Source organism: Drosophila albomicans, chromosome 3 (assembly GCF_009650485.2).
Source record: "Drosophila albomicans strain 15112-1751.03 chromosome 3, ASM965048v2, whole genome shotgun sequence".
Taxonomy (NCBI): Eukaryota; Metazoa; Arthropoda; class Insecta; order Diptera; family Drosophilidae; genus Drosophila; species Drosophila albomicans.
In genome coordinates, this window is record NC_047629.2 from 53,686,495 (window position 1) to 53,712,250 (window position 25,756).

At 35.0% G+C, this 25,756-nt stretch overlaps 2 protein-coding genes across 4 annotated transcripts; one reads left to right on the plus strand and one right to left on the minus strand.

The window, feature by feature from the left end:
* Nucleotides 1-2,878: 2,878 nt before the first annotated feature.
* On the minus strand, nt 2,879-7,863 carry LOC117572667 (uncharacterized). The gene is made up of 4 exons (XM_034255672.2): nt 7,765-7,863; nt 5,405-5,656; nt 4,892-5,013; nt 2,879-3,455 (listed from the first exon to the last, which is right to left on the minus strand). The coding sequence occupies exons 2-4, from the start codon at nt 5,641-5,643 to the stop codon at nt 3,085-3,087; spliced, it is 732 nt and encodes a 243-aa protein (XP_034111563.1). The 5' UTR covers nt 5,644-5,656; nt 7,765-7,863; the 3' UTR covers nt 2,879-3,084.
* On the plus strand, nt 6,345-25,654 carry LOC117572664 (glutamate decarboxylase). 3 transcript variants are annotated; one of them, XM_034255662.2, is made up of 8 exons: nt 11,416-11,591; nt 11,843-11,893; nt 12,678-12,746; nt 16,241-16,477; nt 19,312-19,880; nt 19,953-20,020; nt 22,347-22,425; nt 23,626-25,654. In XM_034255662.2, the coding sequence occupies exons 3-8, from the start codon at nt 12,686-12,688 to the stop codon at nt 24,142-24,144; spliced, it is 1,533 nt and encodes a 510-aa protein (XP_034111553.1). In that variant the 5' UTR covers nt 11,416-11,591; nt 11,843-11,893; nt 12,678-12,685; the 3' UTR covers nt 24,145-25,654. The 3 variants fall into 3 exon arrangements, with proteins under 3 accessions (XP_034111554.1, XP_034111553.1, XP_034111552.1); XM_034255663.2 differs by lacking the exons at nt 11,416-11,591; nt 11,843-11,893 and adding an exon at nt 6,345-6,438; XM_034255661.2 differs by lacking the exon at nt 11,843-11,893.
* The last annotated feature ends 102 nt before the right edge of the window (nt 25,655-25,756 follow it).

Here is a 25,756-nt window from a genome sequence, read left to right on the forward strand (position 1 = left end):
AAACGCGCCACACTAGCCTTATTTTGTACTTAACAAGAAGAAACACTCAAAACAACAACACACTCATACACTTGCGTCTTAGGCGTCGAGCACAATACTTGAATCTTCCTTGTTTATTGCAAATTAGTTAAAATGTTTAACTCAAGAATATTTTGCGGCAGTTGGGTAAAATACTGCAAATTGCCGCACGCGTTTTTTGTTAAATAATTTTACACAAAACAAATGCTAATATCTTAATTTTTATACTATAATGTAAACACGTCCAGTTTAAGTATATTTTCTTTTATAAAATGCGTATGAAAATATCGAAAAAATAAATATACATATTAACAAAATGTATGAAAAGGCTTTTCATTTAAAATTCAAATATGGCGCGCAATATGGGAGCAAGCAGTTAGGTCTTACAGCTTGGAGCCTTGGAGTAAACTGCTTGGTCGAGCTAATTCTAATGTGCTGTTAACTGCTTGGTTATTGTGGACTGTTTTGCTGCGAACTGCTTGGTCGAGTTAATTTTGCATGTGCTGTAAACTGCTTGCTTGTTGTGTACTGTTCTGCTGCGAACTGCTTGTCACAAGTCAGTTGAATATCGTAAATTGTACTAAAGCAGTTTGTTTTGTTCTAAAACGATATTAGATCTCGGTCCCATTGTACCAGTTTTATAATGCGACTTCACTGACATCAATTTTGAAATGAAATTACAACATTCGATAATTTTTGTGAGCAATATATTGAGAGAAATATACTCAATTGCAGCAGTGAATATAAAATGCCAATATACCGTTTACTTCATAAGCTAATGTTCTCATTTCCCTTTCCCATTTCATTACAAGTTATGGACCATAAATAAAACACAGTTTTCTTTAGAGGGGCTTTACAACATTTAACACATAATATATTTGACTTTTATGTAGGGTTTTGCTCTGTATTATGGATATTAATATGAATTTGTCATTAAATTTCTCTTGCGCTGTTCTGCATTGTTTTGCATGGATTTTTGTCTACCCTATTTCTCTATTTAAGCTTGTTATTAATTGTTATTTACTTTCAGCTAATTTGTAATTGTTATTGTATTTTATTTATATAGTTTTCTCCGTTGTTGCTGATGTTACACTTCTTGGTGACACCAATTCAATGCCAGTTACAATTAAACCAAAGAATTTTCTTATTTTTCATATTTTTGTTGTAATTGATGATGATGTTGTTAAAGTTGTATTCATTATAGTTATTATAATGAATTGATATATTTGTTAGTTGTTATTTTTGAGCGATTTAAGACTCTTTCGGCCGCTGTATTCATGGCAGAAACGCAACGCCTAACACATATACATATACATAAATGTAAAGTGCATTATTCATATATATATTATAATTTGTATATATATTTATATACTAGAATATAATGTATTTGTGGATAATGTTTAAACATGCTACACATTGATATATTGAAGCCGCAATAAATGGTAAATAAATGTGCTCTGAAATCGATATTAAACTGCTTCATTTTTTTCACTTTTTTCATAATCTTCTTTTTTGTAACTAATTGTGCAATTACAAACATTTATAGAGTGCCAGATTATGAATATAGTTTTTTTTGTTTTTCTAACATTTATATATAAATAGAATTTTCTTCAGTGTAGCCAAACTTTACACACACAAAACACATTCGATTGTGAATGTGTTTTTTTTCTCATCCTCCAAATTGTTTTCTTTTTTATATTTAATTATTGTCTGTCACAGCGTCGCGTTTAACACAACAACGTGTGCTAGCTTTTAAATATAATATGTGGAAATAATAATTTGTTTTGTTTTTGTTTTTGTATACTATGTTTAAGCTCTTAAGAAACTAATTGCAAGAGATGTTGGTTTCGCAATTGACGCATGTCTTCCAAAATGCTTGTTGTTGTTTGCTGAAATGCGAAAAAATGTCTTCCAAACACTTTTTAGCATATACTATTATTATTAGTATTATATTATTTATGTATATATATATAGTTATGCACATTGAGATATTTGCAGTAAATACACTTATTTAATTAATGTTCTCGTCGAAAAACTTCTTTCAGCTTCTCTTTTCTGTTCAATGAGCCTCTGATTTGCAATCGCAACTCATTTTTGTTGTTGTTATTTTTTTATAGACCAATTTAGCTATATATATATATCGTATTCATATATATAATAACCAACACTAAACTCTTGGTTAACATTTATAATTGTGACACGTAATTGATGCTGATTCTTTTTTTTGTTGTTGATATTAATATATTACTTTTTTTTTTGTTTAAATTGAACTCAAAAGTGTTTAATCAATTTTGTTTCCTTCTGCCTTTGTAAAATTGATATGCTGATTCCATTAATTAAACAAAAGTGATATCATATTATAATAGTAGTATGTAAATAATTGTATTCACGACGATATGTTGTGTATTTTTGATATTAATTGGTTGTTTGATTTCTAAGCATTATGATCTCTTCTCTTTTCTTCTCTTCTCCTCCTATTAGCTCCTACAACTAATCCTTAGGTTTGGTTTTGTGCTAACAATGCAATCTTGAGGATCTTTGGATAGATCCTCGAAGGATTCGCAATTGTTATGCACTGGAAGCCCTTTTGTGATTTTGCTGTTTTTTCCGCTTACGAGCTGAGAATGTGATTTTTGTTTGTTTGTTGTTGTTGTTGTGTTGTGTAGATTCGCTTGTTGTTATTATTAGGTTTTCATCTTATTTTTTAATTGAAATTAATTATAAATTAATTGATTCGCATAGGGAATTTTTGTTTTTGTTTTGTTTTTGCTCATGGCTCGTTACAAGTATTTCATTTATATATTTATATAGATTTACTTTTGTGCTTATTTCGCATTTATACAATACAATTCAACTAAACTTTCGCAATTAACAACAGTGAATATAAAGACAACACTAGCATTTTTAACACAAATCGAAATTTGTCGCAGAGTGCGACACCAAATTAAATTTCCTTTTTTTTTTTGCATTTTTTTTGTTAGATTTTTGAGTGTACAACAAAAAGACAACGAAATATTTTTATAGTTGCGATCTATGCACCTTCAACGAGAGCCTCAGGTGTGAAGCTCAGGTGAAAAACGGCGATAGATCACAGTTGCACAAAGACCCGCCATCGCCAGTCTTGCACAGCGTCTTGCACACTTCGTCCCAGTCCGGCGTCTCTGAAGCGTCTCTTCCCGCAATCTCAGCTTGGGGTTTGACTGCCAGCTGCATTGTTGCTGTCATCGTCAAACTTGCGCCATCTCCGGAACCATGTGAAGCCGCATTCTGCACTGCACTGACCTTCTCCTTCTCCTTCTCATCCTTTTCCTCATCCGAAACACTCAACAACTGACATGGACTGCAACCGTTCAATGTGCGACGGCGCTGATAACAGAAACTCGAGCAAAGTCGATCGCCGTAGGAGATGAGAGGCTCAGCTCCCTTGCACTCAGAAGCTGTAAAAGAATTGAAAAGAATTTTGAAATTATAGAATCAAATAGTAAAGTATATCTTGAATATATATGATTTAAATTCGCTTATAATAAGAACTAAAACAAATTGTTGTCATTAGTTGAATTATTTAATTAGAATAAAGATAATGAATTATAATAAAGAAATAAAGATAGTTATTTTTTGAAGTGGAAGATTCGAGCAATTATTTCCAAAATAATAAATCTGTGCTAAAATCAAGAATAAAATTTTGGATCAAGATTGTTTGTATGTCAAAATTGAACCAAGAAAGTTTATTCTTAAATCAAGATCGAAAATCTACAAAAAACTTAGATTGTCCAGTCTTTAAATTCTAGATTTTAATCTTCTTTCAACTAAGAACAATCTTAAAATTGAACCAAGAAGGCAAAATCTTAAATCAAGATCAAAAAATCTTAAATTTAGATTGTGTAAAATGAAAAATAAAAATTAAAATAGACAAAATGTATACATCGCATGCTAATTGACAAATTAATGCAATAGTAAAATAAAAACAAGTAAAAAAGCTACAATCGAGTGTGCTCGACTTTGAAATACCCGCTAACCATTTCAAATAAAAGCAAAGCATAGCGGTATTCATTTTAAAATGAACGAATTAATATACCACAAAATAACTTAAATATCCCGAAAGCCGTAGTTGGTATATCGTTGAAGATCTACATAAGAAATATACCATTGAGGTCTTACTATTCCAAATTGTATTACATAAGAAATATACCATAGAGGTTAAAATATACCAAATTGTCAAATAAAGCAGTTAAGACCCAATTGCAGTAGGCGTAATTTACTCATACCAAAATTTTTCTTAAATTACTTCTACAAGTTTTAACAAATAAAGACTGTAGTTATAATCTAAAACAAAATTGATCTAGGTGTAAACTTAAAAAGTGTTTAAATACATATAAGTGTGTAAATAAAAAAATGTTATTAGCAGTGTATAATTAGGCAAGCAAATATTATATATCTCGAGTAATTTAAATTTGCATTTAATTTCATATAACAATAAGTGTATGGAAATAGGACTAGAATACTAGCGACTAAATCTGTTGGACAATTTAGGATATAAAATTATGATTTCACATTACAAGGTTTAGCTTGATGATCTAATTTAAAACAATTTAAAGTTTAAATAAAAATAAATGCTTTTCAATAATAAAAAACAACTTACAAAAGCCAAGGATCAAAATTATGTAATTTAAATAAATAAAATTAAGGCATAATTTTATTTAATGTCATCTTTTTTTTTGGGTTACATAATCAATAAACGAATACTAAGTAACCACTATATTCTCGTTTACATAATTAGCAAATTCATACTCAATGTTATCTACTAAATGTAATACGCATTGCGTACTCAAAGTTGACTACTAAATTTCATACACATTTTGAACTTTTGACTTACCATTTTGCGATCCAGTCAGTTGCCCGCATTTAGCCCAATCGAAAACAGTGTTCAGGATCGTCACCATTCCGCCGCCAGACTTTTGGCAGTAATTCGCACATGGCGTTACGCCGAGGCCAGCTCTGAAGAGGTCAACGAAAAAAGGCAAAAGCAAAACAAATTAGGTAAACAACACTTGAAATAGCAAACAAAATAAAGTCACAGTTGCCGGCATTTATATATTTTAATAGTATTCATGCCCGCTAAGCTCGATTAGTTATCTGGGAATTTCGGAAAGCACTCGAAATGCCAATGCGAAATGTCTGCTCATATCACTCAACACACGCGATTCACGCGACAAAGAGCAAAAAGTTTTGATGTTCTCGAGTTGATTTTTGACTAATTTGTCATTCATTGTGACAGCTTTGCACGCTGAACGGATAAACACACTCGGTTATAGATTAGATTTGATGAGCTGAGTTGTGCTCTCGAAGTTGAAGCGCTCTACCATATACACTGTAACTGTTGACTTACCCGCAGAGCTCTTTACACACCAAACTCCAATCCTGAACTACGCTGACGGACGTCAGAGTTGACGACGACGACGACAACGACGGTCTGTGCTTGAGCTCATCTTCAAGGCTTTGCTGTGCTGCTTGCAGCGCAATTGTAGCATCCCCCAATGTCTGCAACAGACGTGGATGCTGTGACGTCACGGCGCAATGCGACTGCGCAAAGCACAGGATGGTGACAACCAATAGCAGTCGAAACATGCTGTTCTACCAGCTAGAAAGAGACAGCAAACACACACATAAGCTCGTTGTATGTAATGTGTAATGGCCACCGTGTGGTATGCGTAATGTAATGCTAGTAGGTGGGATGAGATGAGGGTTGAATGTAGGTTTGCTAGGTGCGGAACTCGCTTCTAAGCACTGACATCGCACAATGGAAGCAATTGCGCTCGAAATGCAATTATCGCGCGCCTGAAAGTAGGCAACAAAAAAATACACACACACCATTGCATTGCATCGAGTCTATTGTTATCATCATCATTTTGCTTGCCGCTTGATTTGTTCCTTTCCAGCCAAAAAGCAAGGCTTTGCGCCTTTGTCAGACCCAGATCTAGGCTCCCTAACGAAAAACAAGTAATATTCGACTAAAGCTTGGCATCGATTTTTGCTGCCATCATCCCGTGTGTTGCGAGTTAATTTTTTGTGTACAGCCTTTTTAGCAAATACTCCGCTTGAGCGTGCTGTGTCCGCTGTGTGTCTGCCACACAGTTTGAAGTTGCCAGCGAGCGCAGACACACATCCGTATAAACTCTATATTCCCTGAGGGGGCTCTATATACTCGTTCGGTGTTTTAATCCGGATTTAAACGTTGCATCTGTGTCTGCTTTTTAATTAACTTTCGCAATTTGTCATTTCATACGGTGTTTGTTTTTTCCTGTTTTGAGTCTTTATTCACCTCTTTGTTGGTGTTGCCGCAAGCACCTCACGTAAAAGATTCAAATATTTTCGCCTATCTGGGTTATAGAGCCTATCTGCGCTACGTGCAAACACAGCCAGGTAAATATGCGCTTTAATTACTAAAGTCCTTGGCCAAAACCCTTTGTGGCTAGTCAGCGAATCGCTTTCAGGGCTGGCCACAAGGTTGAAGACAAAGTCGAGGATATTAAGAAAATACTTGACTTAAGATAACAATCGAAATATTTCATTTGCATTGAGTAATATGTTTTAAAAGTTTAATTAATCTATTATCGAGTTAGAAAGTAAGAACGAAATATGATTTACTTTAAATAATCTAGATATATATATATTTATTTTTATATTAGTAACGAATACAAATCCTTATGGCAATGAAATGAACTTTCAGGGCTGGCCCCAAGGTTGAAGACAAAAGTCGAGGATATTGAGAAAATACTTGACTTGACGTTGACCTTAAGATAACAAACCAAATATTTCATTTGCGTTGAGAAATATGTTTTCAATGTTTAATAAATAAATTCTCGAGTTAGAAAGTACGAAAGAAGTAAGAACGAAATATGATTTACTTTAAATAATCTATTCCGTATCGCAATTCCTTAAATAAGCCAGAGCATCTAAGGCTTTCAGGCTAAAATTTGGATAGATTTATTATCTATTGTATATGTTTACACAATTTAGTTACTTTTATTAATTAAATCTCAGCAATTTCTTAACATTAATTACCCAACAATTTTAAAGTGTTATGTGATTAAATTTTAAGAATTTATGATATTAAAACAAAGTAGAAAGACACCAATTAGGAATGTAAAGTCATCATCATTCATCTTTCTCTATTTCCTCTATTTCCTAATTAATTATTTGTTGAGACAGAAAGAGACATTGAAATAGCAGTTACTTGTCTTGTATAGATTTTTAACCACTTGGATAAGTTACTTAACTGCATTAAATGTTACTGATTTTATAACCATATTTACACGACGAATTTACAGTGTTATTCGATCAAAATTTGAGAATTTGTAATATCAAAACATAGTAGAAAGATTCCACTTAAATGCATTATATCATTAAATCATATTCCATTTCTCTAAGTATATAGAATAAAATATATGGTATACAAATAAATAGAATAAAATATATGGTATACAAAATTCCCAATAACTAAAATACCTACAGGATATAAAGAATTTTGTGTCTGAACAGAAACAAATGGCACGCATTTATAAAAATTCTTTGCATTGAATTCCAAGCACAAAGCTTCTAATATATAATTTATTACACAAGTCACAAAAAGCTAAAACGAATTCACTTTAATTAATGACTTTGTTCAAGGCAATCAATAAGAATTGACTGCCATTTTTTATTTTTTTTGCAAAGTTTTTTAGTCAGCAAAATTTCTTTAATACTCACATTTCACTCGATAGACATAAAATTGATGTACAACTTAATAAAATTCAAACACATTTAATAAAGAATAAATCACTTTGTTGTGCTTCACACCTCAGTGCTTCAATTAGAACTAAATTCAGCGCGAAATTTTGCACTTGTTTTAAAAGCCACGATACTCAATCAACTGATTCAGCCAGATGGGTCAGCAAATCTAAAGCGAAAATATATTTTGCGTATATAAACACTCATAATAAAGCGTTATCAATTGGCTTGGCTAAACACACGACTAGAGAGACTCGGCTGAGTGTTTTCTATTATGTTTTATTTTTTGACATATGCTTGGCCTATTGTGTTGGCTTTAATCAGAGATAAACAGAGTTAACCAGGAGCACCTAATTATAATTGGAAGCATTTTAGCTTTGCTTCGATAAGCTTCAACCTGTCAGTTATGCGACTAGATAACAATTATTGCTCGTTCTATATATTCTGTGTACTTCTAATAAACAATATCAAGCATTAAAGTGTGGGGCACAGTTAATGCGGGCCTTCGATGTGTGTTGAGGATATAAAATGCAGGTTGTAGGATAAGTGAAGCTGATGGAATTAATTAACAATATATTTATTAAAATGCCTGCTAAAATTAAGACTTAGGCTTGACTGAAAGAAATCTGCAGGAAAGAGATTGGGCGTGAACTCGACTCTTTTAAAAAGACTAAAGATATTTACAACCGTTCTTCAACTTTTGCTTCAACATTTTCCACATGCGGATATTTTAAATATATAAATTTTATTAGGACAATAACTTATTTTGAACTAAAACAGATTGGAACTGAAGCTTAAGATCTGATTTTATTTCTTAGCTGCAGATTTCCAATTTAGTGGGAACATTATCCTTGATGCTCTGCTGGCAGAAATATCTATCCGTCTGTTTATCTGTCCGTCTGTCTGTCCGTTTGATCGTTTAAACACGTAGATCTTAGAGACTATAAGAGATAGCGCTATAATTGTAGGCAGCACTTGTTATGTTTGCACGCAGATCAAGTTTTTGCCACGCCCACTTCCGCCTTACGGATCTTAGTTGCTTTGGGTGAATGTAGTATTTCGAATGTAGTACTACATGAATATATCAAATATTGTGGTATATTAATTTGGTATTTTTTGAAAACAATACCGAACTTTTATTCATAATGGGTAGCGGGTATCTCACAGTCGAGTACACTCGACTGTAGCTTTTTTACTTATTTTGCATTAAATTAAAAGGTAATTCCGTCGATTCCTTAGAAACTTATATTGCGGGTTTTAAATAAATTCAAAGTCATATCTAAATTGTTACCTACTTAATTCTATGTTGGATGTTACGGCTTTTCTAAATAAATTGAAGATATTTCCAATAGTCCAATAAGTTATATTCTTTATTAAAAACTTGTTTTTTTTTGCTGTTAACAAGCAAAAATTCTGCGTATTGAAGCATATTAAACAACTTTTCATTCTTGTTTTTTTTGCTGTTAACGAGTGTATATTCTGCTTATTGGAAGTATAGTAAAAAACTTTTTATTCTTGACTAGAATATATTGCAATTGAAGCTTTAGTTCTAATTCATGTACTAGCTTCACATAAATCTATGGAATAAATTGCAAAATTATTGGAAATCAGTTTGTTAGATAGATTCTTGGTAAAAATAATCTTCGCTCGGGAAAAAATCAATAATATATTTTCAAATTAGCTGAAAAACGCTTTACTCTTAAAAATAGTTTACTGTGAATATTAGGTATTAGATATAATTCTAACATTTATAAATAATTTATAATCATTTTCAACTACTTCACATCAATTTAAACAGTTTTTTGTGCCTCAAACAATTTATATTTCAATTACTAAGGACTAAGCTTTGAAATTACTTCAATTTCTTGTGAGAAAACAATGCACTCAATATTATATTTTGGAAAACATAAGTTTTATACTTTATTAACCCATCTTGTAATGCATCATTTCACTTAATTTTTTTGCTATTAACAAGTGAATATTCTGAAAATTATACAACTTCTCAATCTGGACTTGAATAGATTGGAATTGAAGCTTAAGTTCTGATTTTTTACTATCTCCACATAATTCTATCTCTATAATTCTTCAATTTACATTGGCAGTGTTTTTCTTTGTAATATAGGATAATAATATTAGTTCATCGTATAGTATTTCTGATATTTACATTAAATATTTCTTTTCAACTTATACGTTTTTTTTATATTTCAATTACTAAGTACTAAGCTTTGAAATTACTTCAAGTTCTTTTGGGAAAACAATGCTGATAAGTCCACGCAGAACATTAGAACAACATAAAAGTGAATTTAAAGTTGATGTTGAAATTCAATTAAAGAAGCGGACAAGATAAACAAATCTATGCGGTGTACAACACAAGTACTACATTAAGACCCAGGCAGCAGCAGCAGCTGCAAAAGCGTCAGGCACTTAAGGGCTGACAAAAGTTTTGTGGGCCACAAGCGATGCCTGCATGTTGTGAGATAAGCGAGCCAAGTCGAAAGATACTTTTTGCTGTTCTTGCTGGCAAACTTGGCCAAAAGTGTAGGTAGTTGTGCCAGCTGCACCTATTTTTTCTTTTCTACACTTTTTTTTGCACAGTTCCGGCTGGCAGCTATCAATGTTACATAAGACTCGAGTAACGCTGAAAACTATGCTATGGAAATCATTCAATTGCGAATAACGCAATTGAACTGCGTATGTGTGTGTATGTGTGTGCTGTCCGGGCAGCCATTTTGCAAAACACATCTCTACGCTTTGTGTGTGTATGTAGGTGTTTCTCTCTACTTTGTTATTTTTTTCGGTGCTTTGCTTTGACCTAAATTTGTGAGTGCCTCGGAAAATCCATAAATTGCGCTGTAGCCTTTGGCATACACATACACATATGTAAGCAGGATATATAGTATTTCTATATATAGCACATGCTGGTCTATTATTTACTTTACTGTTATGTTACTTCAAGGTTTTTCGCATCGCAAATTGCGTTTTCCTCTCTCTCTAGTGATGATGATGGGGCAATAAAAAACTTTGGGCATTGTAAATGTCAAAAACAGTTGCAAAATTAGTTTGTTAATTAGCTTTTCATTCTGCCACATCACATGGCAAAAGCAGACAAAGTGCTTGACAGTAAAAAGAGGAATCGCTACAACAACAATAACAACAACAACAATTAAGGCATGCCATTTAAATTTGTTGAAAAAACATTCAACACTTTTTGTTGAACTTTCCCATACTCCCCCCTTTGAATGAAGCCTGCGCATTTGAGTCGAATTTTGAAATGTGTATCTAGTGGATATGCTGACGCCCCATTTATTGTAGCTCCGCCTTCGCCATGTACAACTTGGCCAAGATGGTTGCCAGAAATGGCAGCGATGACGTCATCGTTTGGCGCCCAAAATCACAGCAACAACTACATCGAAATATATCTGCATATATACGAGAGACGTGCCCATACATAAGGACAACGAAATGCCATTGCTGTTGTTGAAGGTTATGCAACACAAACAGAGCACATATAGTAATGTGTGTGTGTGTGTGTGTAAAGTGTGTGTGTAGGTGGGATTTTTGCTGTGTGTGTTGTGCGTGGCGTAGGCATCGTAGGCAACCCAAGCGGATGCTGCTGCTCAGAGCTCCGCAGATCGTCAGCGAGTGAAGCTGCTTTTTGCCAGCCAACAGCCAAGAGTCACCACAAATCCGACAAGCTAGTCACAGTTAGTCAAGTGGTTCCGTCCCGTTCGGTTCAGCTACAGTTCAAGTTACAATTTACTCTTAACAATTTACAATTCACGACGCGTGTGTACAAACAAAGTTTTGTAAGTTTGTAGTTTGCTAGTTTGCTGTCACCTTCTTCCAGTCTTCAGTCAGCTCGCACATCAATTGCATTCTAGTTACTAACAAAATCAAATCTAAACTAACCAACTGAGTAGCTAAATTAACTAAAAATCATTTCGCACGCTCTCGCTCGCCAAACAATCTTCGTCATTTAGTTTGTTTGTTGTTCTCTCTTCTTGTTGATTATTATCGCACATTTTTCGCATTCGCACACGTTATTACGTATACGCAGCCAAAGTGAATTATCTAAAGCAATACATCGACGATATCCGCAGGATAATCGGTAAGATATCCTACATCCTCACACACACACACACACACATACTCCATTATCAGTGCTTTATCTCTTTCTTATCTCTGCATAATTCTCGCTGTCTGTTATATAAGTTGAGTTCAGCTCAGTCAGGTTTAAGGTTTTTCGCATTACGCCAGCAGCTGTCGCGCTGCCTTCCTCCCACTCCTCATATCCTTGCCATCCTTCATAGTTATATACATCCTGTAGACTCTGGAAATTAGCTTAACACTCACTGCGCAAATGCAGATGGCGTCCAGCTTTATATACACAACACACAACACACACTCTATACACACTCCATATTCTATACAGTCTCAGCCTCATTTGAGTATATGAAATCTGTATTTCTCTATGTGCTACGAAGGAAGGAAGGAAGCTTGCGACACCCACACACCCACACACCTATACACACACACTCATACACCAATTTTGTCCTTCAGTTGTCCTTGTGTTCAGGCTGAACAGTTATGTATTCCTCTCTTCTTGCTTCTGTTTATTTACTCAATCGTTGCATTTTCCCGCTCTTTTCCCTCCATCCCGAATATTTCCCCTTGGCCTTGCTTTCGATTATGTAATTGTTCGTGTAGGTATCCATTTTCCATTTTTCAGTTGTAGATTGTGTAACACTTTGCTTGTTATTGCCATCTGCATATTGTCATTGCAATTTCAATTGCAATTGCATAACATTTGCACATTTGATTCAGGCAACTTTCTCATTTAATTCGAGTTAATGCTTATGATTTTATACGAAATATTTTTCTTATTCTTGCAGAGGAGAAAATGTCGCTTAATCCGAACGGGTATAAACTCTCCGACAGGACGGGTAAACTAACGGCACATGGTGAGTACAACTATTCTAACCTGATCAATTCTATTATAAAATATTTTCAGATACATTTTTAAACCTTTAAATAAATAAATCAATGAATCTTTAACACAAATATGATAAAAATATTAGTATAATTCTCAATCTTCGATTTCAAAACGATAACATATCTCGTGTAGGAATGATTTCTTAGATTATGCATGGTATAAAAGTTTAATGGTTAACATCTCAATAACTTAAAGCAAGCTAAAAGACATAATTCGACACACATTTGGTTAAACAATTCTATAAAAAAATATTTTCTGAAATATTGTTGAATCTTTGAATATACATTTCTAGGAATCTTTAACACAAACATAATGAAAAAGTTAGTTTGGTTTTCAATTATCGATTTCAAAATGATAACATACGAGTATCTCGTGTAGGGATGATTTCTTAGAATTTAAATATAAGCTTAATGATTAGCATCGTAATAATTTATGGCAAGATAAAGAAACTAAATACATCCTTAACTATAACTATATTTTCAATAATATTTTCAGCCGAATCAAAATACAAAGACATCTTTCAACTTATTAGAATAGAAATTTTTCCGAACCTCATTTTAAATTGAAAAATAAATCAGATATTGAAGCTAATTTATTTGAAATAAATAATTTGTTTTCAAATTGAGAATATAAGTTAACTTTTGGTAGTCATAATAATGGTGATATAAATTATAATAACAATGTGTAGGAAATATAAGTAACTAATAATAATAACACATTTAAATTAAACACACTTCAAGAAAGTATTTAATTTTAGTAGTTTAAAATTTGTATAATATTTTATGGAAAAATAACACTGAAAGTGTTTTACTCTTTTCTTTTGACTATCACTTATTCCTTTTGTTTTATCGACGTAAAATGAACAAGTTGTTTTAGACGAGTCAATATTAAACGAAGATTTAATAACTTAAAACAAACACGAGTTGTTCTTATTTTTTATTTATTTTACTACGAAAAGTTCACTTTTCTTTTAAAATAAATTGTCCCAAGCTCAAATCCTTTACTTCGTCTTATATTCTAGCATTGTTTCCCATATTATCCATTAATATATGTTTAGTCACTTAATCGTCAATCATTACTAATCATTTAAGACTTAGCTGTGGTGTGCTTATCATGATGATAAGTTATTACTAGCTTAAGCAAATGTGTGCTCAAACAATTCCTTCACATGCGAGTACTCCAAACAGGCTCAGCTTCTGTTATTTATTTGCAAAGTCAATAATAAATGAGAGTGTTAAACTGACACTGGCAAACAAAACGCTGCGAAGGACAGCCGCAAGGACACACAGAGAGGGAGAAAGAGAGAGCGCAAACACATAGGAGAGCAATTCGATTGTCGAGAGGCTGTCTAGGACATTCGCTGCCAGTTGCAGCAGGAGTCCTGCAGGAGACCTTGATAAATTGCTGCGCCGTTTGGCTTCGTTGGTGCGTGAAACTGGCGAATGCCTTGTAACAGATTTTTTGGGCCAGCAAACAAACAGACAAACAGTCGCACACACACACACACACACACACACACACACACACACTGACAGACAGACAGACAAACAGACAGGGAGACGGATGTGGCGAATGGGCAAAAGTCAAAGGCAACCACCACGGAGAGAAAGAGAGAAAGCAGAGGACTAAGCATAAGGTGCTGGCAGACGCGTGCACGAAATTGAAAGCACAACAAACATAAACCGTTTAGTCACAGGATATTACGCACGCTTACCGCGTGCACGCATGAAAGAGACAGCAACAGTTACATGCAGGATCAGGGTTGAGGTCCTGTCCCGTCTTGTCCTGTTATGGACACGGCTGTTCTTGACATTAAGCGCACAACTCCACGCTCAGCACATTAAATTTTATTTAACTTTGCTGTAAACTTGAGGAATTTCGAAATTGCTACAATTTGTCTGCCACGGCTGCTGGTATCCTTGCCTCCTTGCCTCCTTTGGGGTAGAAAGTTGCAGTTGCCTCGCATTTGAATTGAATTGAAAATTCGCCAGGCTTCACTTGATGCCCTTTTAATGACAATCATGCGCAACGTTAAGTTTCCAATTGAAAGAAGAAACAATCTTGGCGCTGGCCTACATTAATTTCATCATAAAGCCAGGCAATTAATAGCTGCAACCACATCAGCAACGATGGACAAGCCGCTCCCGCTGTGAAACAACCTTGCCACACAGCATGGGGCACAACCCCACATAAACCAAAGCCACAGCTTGCCACGGCATATGGCTATAAGCCATAAAAACCTCGTAATGTCCAGGCAGCTCAGCTCAGGACTGAGCTGTAAATTTTAAGAATCCTTTTAAAAATATGTGATGTACTTTTTTATGCATAAGACGGGCAGCTTTATACCCTTACTGAAGATTCATTCTTTGAGAATTTATTTAAAATGGAGCTAAAATATATTTTCATTTTGGATTCAAGACTTTCATATTGACATAGCAGTTGATCATGTTTTACATCAGCGCTTAGGATCTCGACTAAATGTATAAGTAATTATAACAATTTTTAAGACAAAAAGAAAATCTAAACAGAAAGAGAAACTTTCAAAATAATTGATAATGAAATGCATATTTTTAAGCTTAATTGCAGTATTTTGATTTTAGGAAATAACTTACTCAGATATAAATTGATTGAAACCTGAAATTCAGTATTTTAATATTATATATTAAGTGTTAGTTTTTCGAAATATCTTCATCAGATATAAATTTATTGATAGCTTAATATCAGTATTTTAATATATTATTTGATGGTTTTTTGAAATACCTTCATCAGCTATAAATCTTTTACATTGTATTCCTTTTATCGTTTTCCTTTAATATAATTTTTTGGCCGAATTGTTATCTACTCTCATTTTATAATCATGAGGTTGCGTCATGAACTATTTTACTTTTTATGTATTATGGAATTTGCTATTTTTTTCTATTTATTTATTTCAGTTAAGAAATATTCTCCAACTATAAGTATTTTATATCAATAAACACCCTTTCCTTTTTTACAATAACTATATATAATATTTCATTACTCTTAAATTTCGTTTTAAAACTCTCCAATTATAAGTATTTTATAGTATTTTCTTTTTTGCAATAACTATATATAATATTTCATTTCTCTTTAATTTCGTTTTAAACTCGAAAATTCCATTTGCATCACTTACCTTCACTTAAGCACACTCGTTCCACTGAAACTCTCAGGATTCACTGTGAGGGTCGAGCATTGAAATCTGTTTTTTATGGCTCGAGCGTCGGGTTTCAATTTCAATGGCAAAGCTGTGCCACAAATCATCATAACAATAATAATCATATATCACGTTAAGGACTTGCGGCCAGATAAGGCCCAAAAGTCATTTACGCTGTCAGCAACAGCGCACGCTCTTTAATTTTTTCGATAAGAGAAAAAGATAGTACTTGAATATTATTTTTTATTTTATGAATCATTTTTTGTGTGTGTGCCTTCTTCTTATCGCAGATCTGATGCCAACGACAGTGAGCGCAGGACCCGAGACACGTGAGTTCCTGCTGAAAGTCATCGATGTGTTGTTGGACTTTGTGAAGGCAACAAACGATCGCAATGAGAAGGTGCTCGACTTCCATCATCCGGAGGACATGAAGAGATTGCTCGACTTGGATGTACCTGACCGAGCGTTGCCGCTGCAGCAGCTGATCGAGGATTGTGCCACAACGCTGAAGTATCAAGTGAAGACGGGTAAGTGGGTGAATGAAAGGTGAAAGACTTTCCCAGGGGTGGCTTATCAAATGTTTACACAGCCAGTTGGTGTTAATCAAATTTGTCTCTGCATAAATTTGCATAGCATATGTTTGACTGACAGAAATTATAGAACACTTTTGCAGGGCGCGTGCTTAAATAACTTGTGGTCGCATTAAGGGCACAAAGTGTGCAGTCTTGTAGATAAGCACATTAGCTGCAAGGACATCACAGGCAACAGAGAAGAGACAGTGAGACAACAGACAATGCCATTTTATGGCCCATTGAGCTGTGCTCGTCCCCAGTCGACTTCTTGTTTACACCTTTCAAAAACACACACTCCACTCCACTCCACTCCACTTCTTCTAAATCTGTAAATCTCATATGCCATCAATCATAAATCAGCCACAGCCAAAAAAAAAGGGTTCTCTTTAGCAGCCAAAAGTCATTCGCACGTTTCACTTTTTGTTGGTTGTTTTCTTTATTGGCGCTGAATATGCGCCTGATTTCATTGAAAATTAATGCCAGGGGTGGTCAGGACATCGTCAGGACATCGTCAGAGGACATGAGCGAGCGCACGTGACCGCAATTGTGTTTGGAGTATCGATAATAAGCACCCCCGGAAGCTGTGGCCTTGTCTAGGAAACTGCCTGGGCTTCCGTCACTTCCCTTTTCCGCCCCCCTCATTTTTACTTTGCTCTGGGAACGTCGGAAATTATTCTTTTGCCTTCTGAAATTTCGGTAGCTAAAAATTGAATTAAAACAAGTCTGAGATTGTGATGTAATCAACGAGTAGCTGAGTAAACCAAGATTTTATTATGTTTGGAACATTCAAAGAATAGCATTAAATCAATATTGTGGTTGAGGAGTGAAGTGAATGGGGCAAATAAGTGAAAATGAAGAAGGCAACATCAACATATTTCTTGGGAATTATATTTTGAAAAAGAATACATTTCTATCATTGTTTAATATTAATTGAACTCATAACACATTTCAATGTCTTGAAAGAGAAATGAAAAATGCACTCTACGGTATATTTTGAATGTATAACTATATCAATATACCAAATATAGCCTATGGTATATTTGCAGTATTTTTTTTTGTATAGTAATTTTGTATATTTACAAAATTTTCTGCCATTTGCTTTTATACACAATGGATAGCGAGTATCTCACAGTCTAGCACACTCGACTTTAGCTTTCATTAAACTTAAACTTTATAAGGAATAGAAAAAATTCATGGTATTGAAAAAAGTAATTACGCATTTCAAGGCACTTAATACATTTATATAAATATAATACATTTTACATTTTACTAAATATATTTATTCCTCTTTCAAGTTTAAAAGTTTCAAGTTTAACCATCCCAGGAAAAGAAAATATTCTTAACCAATTAATTTTTGAAGCTGTTTATGTATTTTTCGTATAAAGTATAAAATAAATTGTTTATTAAAATTCAATTGTATCCAAGTAGGAGAAAATATTCTCATTTCAAAGTAAAATTGAGGTTCATTGAGCTATTCTTTTTAAGGATAATATAACTTGTTTATAAAAATTCAATTAAATCCCAGTCACAGAAATTATTCTTAGAATAGAAAATAATCAACTAAAATATATATTCTTAGGTTTAACATTTGCTATATGTTTTACTCAACTTCTTATTCAAGCTTAATACGATTTTTCGACTTTAAAAGAATAAGTTCAACACTATTTCATTGAAGACTCGTCAACTAGCTAATTTTCAATCGAAAATCCAGTGCACAAATTGATGTACTCAAAAGGATATTGAAAGTTTTCGGCAATGGAATTTCCTTTTTAGTAGCAGACGCAACATTTTTGCGTAAACTGGCATGATATAAATCCCATTTATGATCCATAATCTCACATAATGCGCACCCTGCCGCGAGTGCCACAAGGGAAACATGATATGCCAAGGCAGAGGCCAAAGGCAGGCTTTTGGTGTCTGCCGACGAGTCGACGACTCTATATAAAAAGGGGAGCTTTAATCAAAATCCGTTGTTATTTTCTGACTCGCTGCATTCCTGATCCTTTGATGCGAGTGAATGACTGACTGCCTGACGCTCTAAGGCCGTCGTAGTCTGGCCAGGACTCTCTCTGAGTCCTGTGTCTAGGTCGAGGGTGCGTCGTCTTCTGCTGTTGTGGCAGCTGCAGCCACATGGGCAAATTGAAATGTTTGAATGCCGACGCTGATACATTCTATGTGTGTGTGTGTGTGTGGGTGGATTTAGCCTTGTGGGCAATGGGATTTTAATCACACGACTTATGGCACTCAAGATGTGAACTGACAGACGCCCCCAGAAGCAACAATGAAGGGTTCGCCAAAGCATTTAGCGAAGGGGGAACTTCGACAGCTTCCTGCTGCTTCTGTTGTTGTTTGCACTGAAAGCATTTTGTGATTTTTCGTGGGATTTTCAATGCCCAGCAAGTCGCAATTAGCTGCAATAAATGAGCAATTTAAAACACACTCGAAACAAGAAGATTTCGCTGCTTACATGGAATTCAGTCTATTGATTTTGCTGACCCCCAAAAAAAGTGTAAAAATAAAACAATGTCTGCCCTTGAACGTATGTACTTCCGGCCTTGTATTGAACGCCAGCGAAGCATATGAAAAAAGGGGGGCCAACGACTGTTGCTTTTGTTTCAGGACTGCGAAATATTTTTAATATAAAACAAAAAAAGAAGAGAACGCAGCTGCCAGGCACATCTGCTGTCAGCTTAAAGGACTCCGGTTGACAGTCAAGACAGCCATGGCGAAAATGGAAAAGCGACAGGCATTTTCAGCTACATTAAACTCACGAATTTTTCCCTCCTCAGGTCATCCGCATTTCTTCAATCAGCTGTCATGCGGATTGGATCTGGTCTCCATGGCTGGCGAATGGTTGACAGCCACTGCGAATACGAACATGTTCACATACGAGATCGCTCCGGTCTTCATACTCATGGAGAACGTAGTGCTCACCAAGATGCGTGAGATTATCGGCTGGTCAGGAGGTGACTCGATCCTCGCTCCTGGTGGCTCCATCTCCAATCTCTATGCCTTCTTGGCCGCTCGCCACAAGATGTTCCCCAACTACAAGGAACACGGTTCCGTGGGTCTGCCCGGCACTTTGGTTATGTTCACATCGGATCAGTGTCATTATTCGATTAAATCTTGTGCCGCTGTCTGTGGTCTCGGCACCGATCACTGCATCGTTGTGCCATCTGATGAGCATGGCAAAATGATCACCTCCGAGCTGGAGCGTCTTATTCTGGAGCGCAAGGCCAAGGGCGATATTCCCTTCTTCGTCAATGCCACCGCTGGAACAACTGTCCTGGGAGCCTTTGATGACATCAACACGATTGCTGACATTTGCCAGAAGTACAACTGCTGGATGCACATCGATGTAAGTGGAAACTGGAGTGGGAGTCTTTAATTAAATGTGCTAATCAATTATTCTTCATTCCTTTCTTTGCAGGCTGCTTGGGGCGGCGGTTTGCTCATGTCGCGAAAACATCGTCATCCCAGATTGACTGGCGTAGAACGGTAAGTTGAATTTGATTATTTACTTTTATATTTTTAAGGGGCAACATTAAAATATATTATTAAATTAAGAAAAATATTCAATTATAAGTTCTTTTTCGCAGAAATAATATGTCATAAGTTTTAAATGATTAGGGGAAATGACGCACAGAAAATATATATCGAGTATAAGATATATATAGAATATGACATATATTTTGTGTGCTGCATTTCCCCTTACAATCTTACACTCATTTAAAACTCATGACACATAAATTATATGATAAAGAGCTTAGTTTGAATTTCAATCAAATTTTTGTATATTATTTGTAATTAAATTTTTAAATGAAAGTAATGAACGTAATAAAATAAAACGCGAGTTAATGAATAAGTCTATTTAGCTAAATTAACTTAGATTTGAGTGTATGTTTACGATTCTGACTTTCGTCACCCATCAAATCTTAATCACACAAGCAAGTCCAAAATTTTCTATTGTTTTAATTTTACTATATTATTCGCTAAAATATTTGTGAATCAACAGAAAAGCACCTTTTGGTGTTAGAACCTTATTCTTTTTCATTTCGGCCATCAATCTTCCCAATTTTATTGAGAAATGTGCTTACTCCAAAAATATACTTAAAGAAATTGCTCAGACAGAGGCTCAAATTTATTCATTTTGTAAAGTAAATTACGAATGTATTTGACTAGAATGAATTTTAAAGAAAGTATAAAAGTTGTTGGTTTAATGGCGGTTGATAAAATATTATAATTTTTTTTTATCAATTATCAATTATAAAATTGACGAAAAATATTTAAGATGAGAATAAAAGTCTTTTATTGTAAAAGAAATCAAAAGAATTTTCGATTTCCTAAAAATAAGTCAAGTTAAAGTGCAAATTTCAATACATTTCAATCATTTTGATCCTAAAATTCTATTTAAAATTCAACTTAAGCCAGACAATCAATATTATCAAGTGAATCTTTATGTTATTTGTGTTGTTATGTCTCACTCTTCAGGAACTCAGCTCATTCATCATGTTGTTTGGCCCTTTTTTAGCCTGTTTTGCCCTCATATGCGGCAGTCAAAACAAAAAATTGAAATCTCTTGTTGTGCAAATTCAAATCTAAATGCTCCCAAATGGCCCGCATGACGCTGAACAGAATGCACTGCTCTCGCTCAGTCTCTCTCTCTCTCTTTCTCTCACTCTCTGAACCCTCAACGACATGTGGGAAAAATCTCAATTTGTCATTTAGTGCCTCCATCAGGTGTTCAGAGCTTATAGGGATTACAAGGCCCAAAGCCGAGTGCATTTTCGTTTACGTAAAAGACAAACAAATGAACAAAGTGGATTTTCAACCCGCACTCCCTTTTGCTACCCTTCTCCGACTCTCTGACTTTCCATCTGCCACCCTGCAACAAAAAAAGGGAACGGTGAGCATTACTTACACAACAATTACGCCAAACAATAGCTGGAGGGCAGACGAAGTTGCTGCTGCTCGAGATGTTGCACTGCAAGGAATTTTTAATTTTAAAGTTAAAACGTGAGAAGGAAGGAGGGAGTCTGTAAGTGCACTTTAGCTGCCGCCTCTGTAACCCCAAATCCTTGCAGAGCTTAGGCAAATGTTGCTGTTGCAGCTGTCGTCGTTGTCGTCTCCTTCGTATTGACAGCTTGCGGTCAAGGGAATGGCACATAAACACTTTCAAATTGATGAGGACTCCATCCATCAAGTGGGCAACACTTGCTATTCATTCAATTTGAGTGCTGTGGCATGCAAATTGACGAGGCTCGGCTTTCGGCGCTTTATAAATTAATCATTTGCGGTCTTAGCCGAATGTTGATTAATGGAGGCAAGTCTAGGAGCTGCACTTAATTCGCCTGAGTTCGAAGAAAATCCTAAAACAATGCCAAGCTTGCCACAAACTTAAATGGCAAACACACAAGCGCCACATGCCGCCACTCAAACTGAAGCATACTTACAGGCACTCCATAAGCATCATGTTTATAGACACCCATACAAACACACACACTCACACACACTCTCAGCTGTAGATAACTGTAAATAGCTCCCCCAGGGATGTTTAGCGGCAGCAACGTCTGTCATCCCTCAGGGCTGCCTTCGGGGTTGCGCTCGCTTTGAATTCAATTAAAGTGCTGCGGCCTGAAATTGCCACAATTTATGGCACTTGCCTCACTCGTTCTCGTTGTCGTTGCTCGTGCCTCCATCGAGGAGTGTGAGGCAGCAGGACGAGGCGAAGGCACAGGGGGTAGCTTAGTGTTAATTGTTTGTAATTTGTAATTGAATGTCATTTAATATTATTTGTGGCTCATTCTGATTTGACTCTTTGCAGCGCCGATTCGATCACCTGGAATCCACACAAACTCATGGGTGCGCTGCTCCAGTGCTCGACGATTCACTTCAAGGAGGATGTGAGTAGAAAATCTTGGGAATATAAAATATGTTTTAATTAGTAGTTTAAGCCTTTAAATATCTTAAAAACATTCAGTCAACTAAGTTTCGATTCTTGCAACATTAACACAGATAAAGGCAGTTCAGAACTTATTATGACTTATTATCAACAAATCCGTCTGTCCGTCCGTCCACCAACAAAATCATCTCAATCTCAGACACTATACGGCTTAAAGCTTTGAAACTTTGTAATCAATCTTACATTTTATTATTCTAATTAACACCAAGATTCTACTAAAGGGAAACAAGTTTAGGAAACTTGAAAATATAAAATATGTATGTTTTAAATAGTAGCTGAATATGTAAATAATAAAAGGAAGCTTTTCAATACCTTTAATGAAGACTTTCAGTCAACTAAGTTTCGATTCATGCAACATTTATACATATTACAGCAGTTCAGGACTTATTACGACTTATATCGGTTGAGTCAATGCCAATAAGTCCGTCTATCCGTTCGTCCACCAATAAAAACATCAAAATCTCAGAAGGTATAAGGCTTAAAGCTATGAAACTTTATAATCAATCATAAATTTTATTATTCCAATTAACTAAAGAGAAAACGTTTAGGAAATATTTTTATAAAATAGTTTTAACTTATTTTTGGAATATTTAGATTTTCTAGTTTTTCTTGGGCACCATAGACAGTTTTATATTAAAGCCAGGTATCATTTTTTTTTATAAATTTAAATGTTGTTAGTATGTAACTTTTACTTTTAAAGGGTTTCTTCAAACTTGAAGTCAACTGACTACACACGAATTTTCATTCCCGTATTTTAGCCTGCAGCTTTCCCAACATTCTTGTGCATATCACAATGTTTGTTGTTTATCCAAAGAATTCCAATTGTATTTCGAACAATTCCTTGTTATTTTTCATGCCAAACAAATGGTAGACAGGCAGTCTAGCAGAGTCAGGTTTGTCGGCTGCTCCGAGGGGTTGTCGCAGCTCAATGGCACAATGAATGAGCACAAAACCTTGCAATAGAAACACCCTTCGAATTGGTCTCTCTTCCTATTTTTTGTAGTATGGTATTAGTATGCTGTGCAATATGTTGCCATCGGTCACAGTTGCGCCTTTTGGCAGGCGGAATTTTAATTAAAATTTCAACTTGACTTATGAGCACTGAAACCCCAAAACTTCAATACTTTTATTTCCGCCACAGGGTCTGCTCATCAGCTGCAACCAGATGTCGGCCGAGTATCTGTTCATGACCGATAAGCAGTACGATATCAGCTACGATACTGGCGATAAGGTCATCCAGTGTGGTCGCCACAACGACATCTTCAAGCTCTGGCTGCAATGGCGTGCCAAGGGCACCGAGGGCTTTGAGAAGCAGCAGGATCGCTTGATGGAACTGGTGCAGTATCAGCTGAAGCGCATTCGCGAGCAATCCGATCGCTTCCACTTGATCTTGGAGCCCGAGTGCGTCAACGTTTCGTTCTGGTATGTGCCCAAGCGTTTGCGTGGCGTTCCCCACGACAGCAAGAAGGAAGTGGAGCTGGGCAAGATCTGTCCCATCATCAAGGGACGCATGATGCAGAAGGGCACACTCATGGTGGGCTATCAGCCCGATGATCGCAGACCCAACTTCTTCCGTTCGATCATCTCGTCGGCTGCCGTCACCGAGGAGGATGTGGACTTTATGCTCGATGAGATTCATCGGTTGGGCGATGATTTGTAAGTTGGTTCTCAAGCATTAGTTTTCCAGAGATCCAGAGATCAATGTAGCTACAACTATTGCGTAGTTCATACAACCAAGAAGTATCTTTAAGGTAAAAAGCATATCATAAGAACGCAAAATAACTTCCAACTTATCAAAAGTTCAATGTTGCTGTAAATTTGTTTGAAATGAAAAACGAAATAAGAAATACGAAAAAAAATGAAATTATAAAATGAAATGTTAACTATTTAAATGTTATGTTTGATTCCGTTCTTCAGTTAAGTCATTTGTAAGCGTCAGGCCAGTGTTTGAAAACTACTTATTAACTATGTACTCACATACTTATAATCAAAGTGTTGCAAAATGATTAAAAACAATGCCAAGTTGATTTTACGTTTCACATTCAAAGAAAACAAAAGTTTATTACGACTGTTGCACATTATAAACAAATCAAATATTATATATAGTGAAAACCCCCCATATAAATATCTATATGTATATTTATAAATCAAGACAACACAACAACAAAAACCACCCACGTTCACCACCAGAAGAAGGAAAAACGAACCCAAATTAATTTTGGAATGCAAATGCATGTTTTGAGGCTGCTAAAGTGTTGACAATTGTTTCCAATTATTTCAAATTCTATTGTAAATTCTGTTGCAAAATATATATCGAAGTTGATCAATGGCAAAGTTTATGCTTCCGGCAATAAATGTACCTTTATATCAAAAGAGACCTGTGCTTGTTAAACTCTCTACACTTATAATCGCAATCCAGAACAAAAATTGCTAGAAAATTTGAAGAAGAATGCAAAAGCTCATTGACTCTCTCGGTTAGTTGTAATTGAGTTGATGAAGGACCCAAGGATCGATCATCGATTGCGAATCCTGGGCCACAACTAGTCCAAGTATCGAACTGTGCTATATACACGAATACGTATTAATGAATGAAATTAGTTGCAATTTAGTTACAAATTTGTGTTGAACATGATAAATGTCTGATATACTTATATACATATATAAACCTATATACATATATTCGGTGTCAATTAAATGCAATTAAACAAAACGTAACTCAATCAAAATGTTGGAATATTATTACAATTGATTTTTGGTTCAACTCTGTTCACTTGTTTAAGAACAGCAGCCGCGTGTTGGACATCGAATGAAAGAATTAATGATCGAATTGTTATCACAAAGTACACACAACAATTAACATAACAAATTAACACACGCGCTGTACACATAAATATCCTTTGAAAGTATAAATAATTCAATATTACATAGATATTATATACATTTCTTGTATTTTAATGTGCTGTTGACTAAGTTCAATCGAATCAAAATAACAACTATGTGTATATCAGAAATATGTATTTAAATTTAACTTTTAAAATCACATTATTTGCATTTTATGTATGTATAAATTGATGTATAATGTATTTGAGAATTACAATTCGAATAAAACAATTATTCCAGCATCTAAACAAATATATACATAACGGGTAAATAATAAATCAAAGTAATCAAAGAGCAAGATAGAAGTTTCTCTTCATTATTTTGGGGGGCTTGTTTGCTTAAGAGCGCGATAAAAACCTGCTGAGACGATAAAAGAGAACGCAAGATAATAA

What these genes read in the sequence shown, in the direction of transcription:
- LOC117572664 (XM_034255663.2), top strand. Translation starts at nt 12,686, where the DNA reads ATGTCGCTTAATCCGAACGGGTATAAACTCTCCGACAGGACGGGTAAA. An exon ending in ACTGCTGGATGCACATCGAT is followed by an intron (nt 19,881 to 19,952) that starts GTAAGTGGAAAC and finishes CTTTCTTTGCAG; the next exon opens with GCTGCTTGGGGCGGCGGTTT. An exon ending in CGATTCACTTCAAGGAGGAT is followed by an intron (nt 22,426 to 23,625) that starts GTGAGTAGAAAA and finishes TTTCCGCCACAG; the next exon opens with GGTCTGCTCATCAGCTGCAA.
- LOC117572667 (XM_034255672.2), bottom strand. Translation starts at nt 5,643, where the DNA reads ATGTTTCGACTGCTATTGGTTGTCACCATCCTGTGCTTTGCGCAGTCG. An exon ending in GTGTGTAAAGAGCTCTGCGG is followed by an intron (nt 5,014 to 5,404) that starts GTAAGTCAACAG and finishes TGACCTCTTCAG; the next exon opens with AGCTGGCCTCGGCGTAACGC. An exon ending in ACTGACTGGATCGCAAAATG is followed by an intron (nt 3,456 to 4,891) that starts GTAAGTCAAAAG and finishes ATTCTTTTACAG; the next exon opens with CTTCTGAGTGCAAGGGAGCT.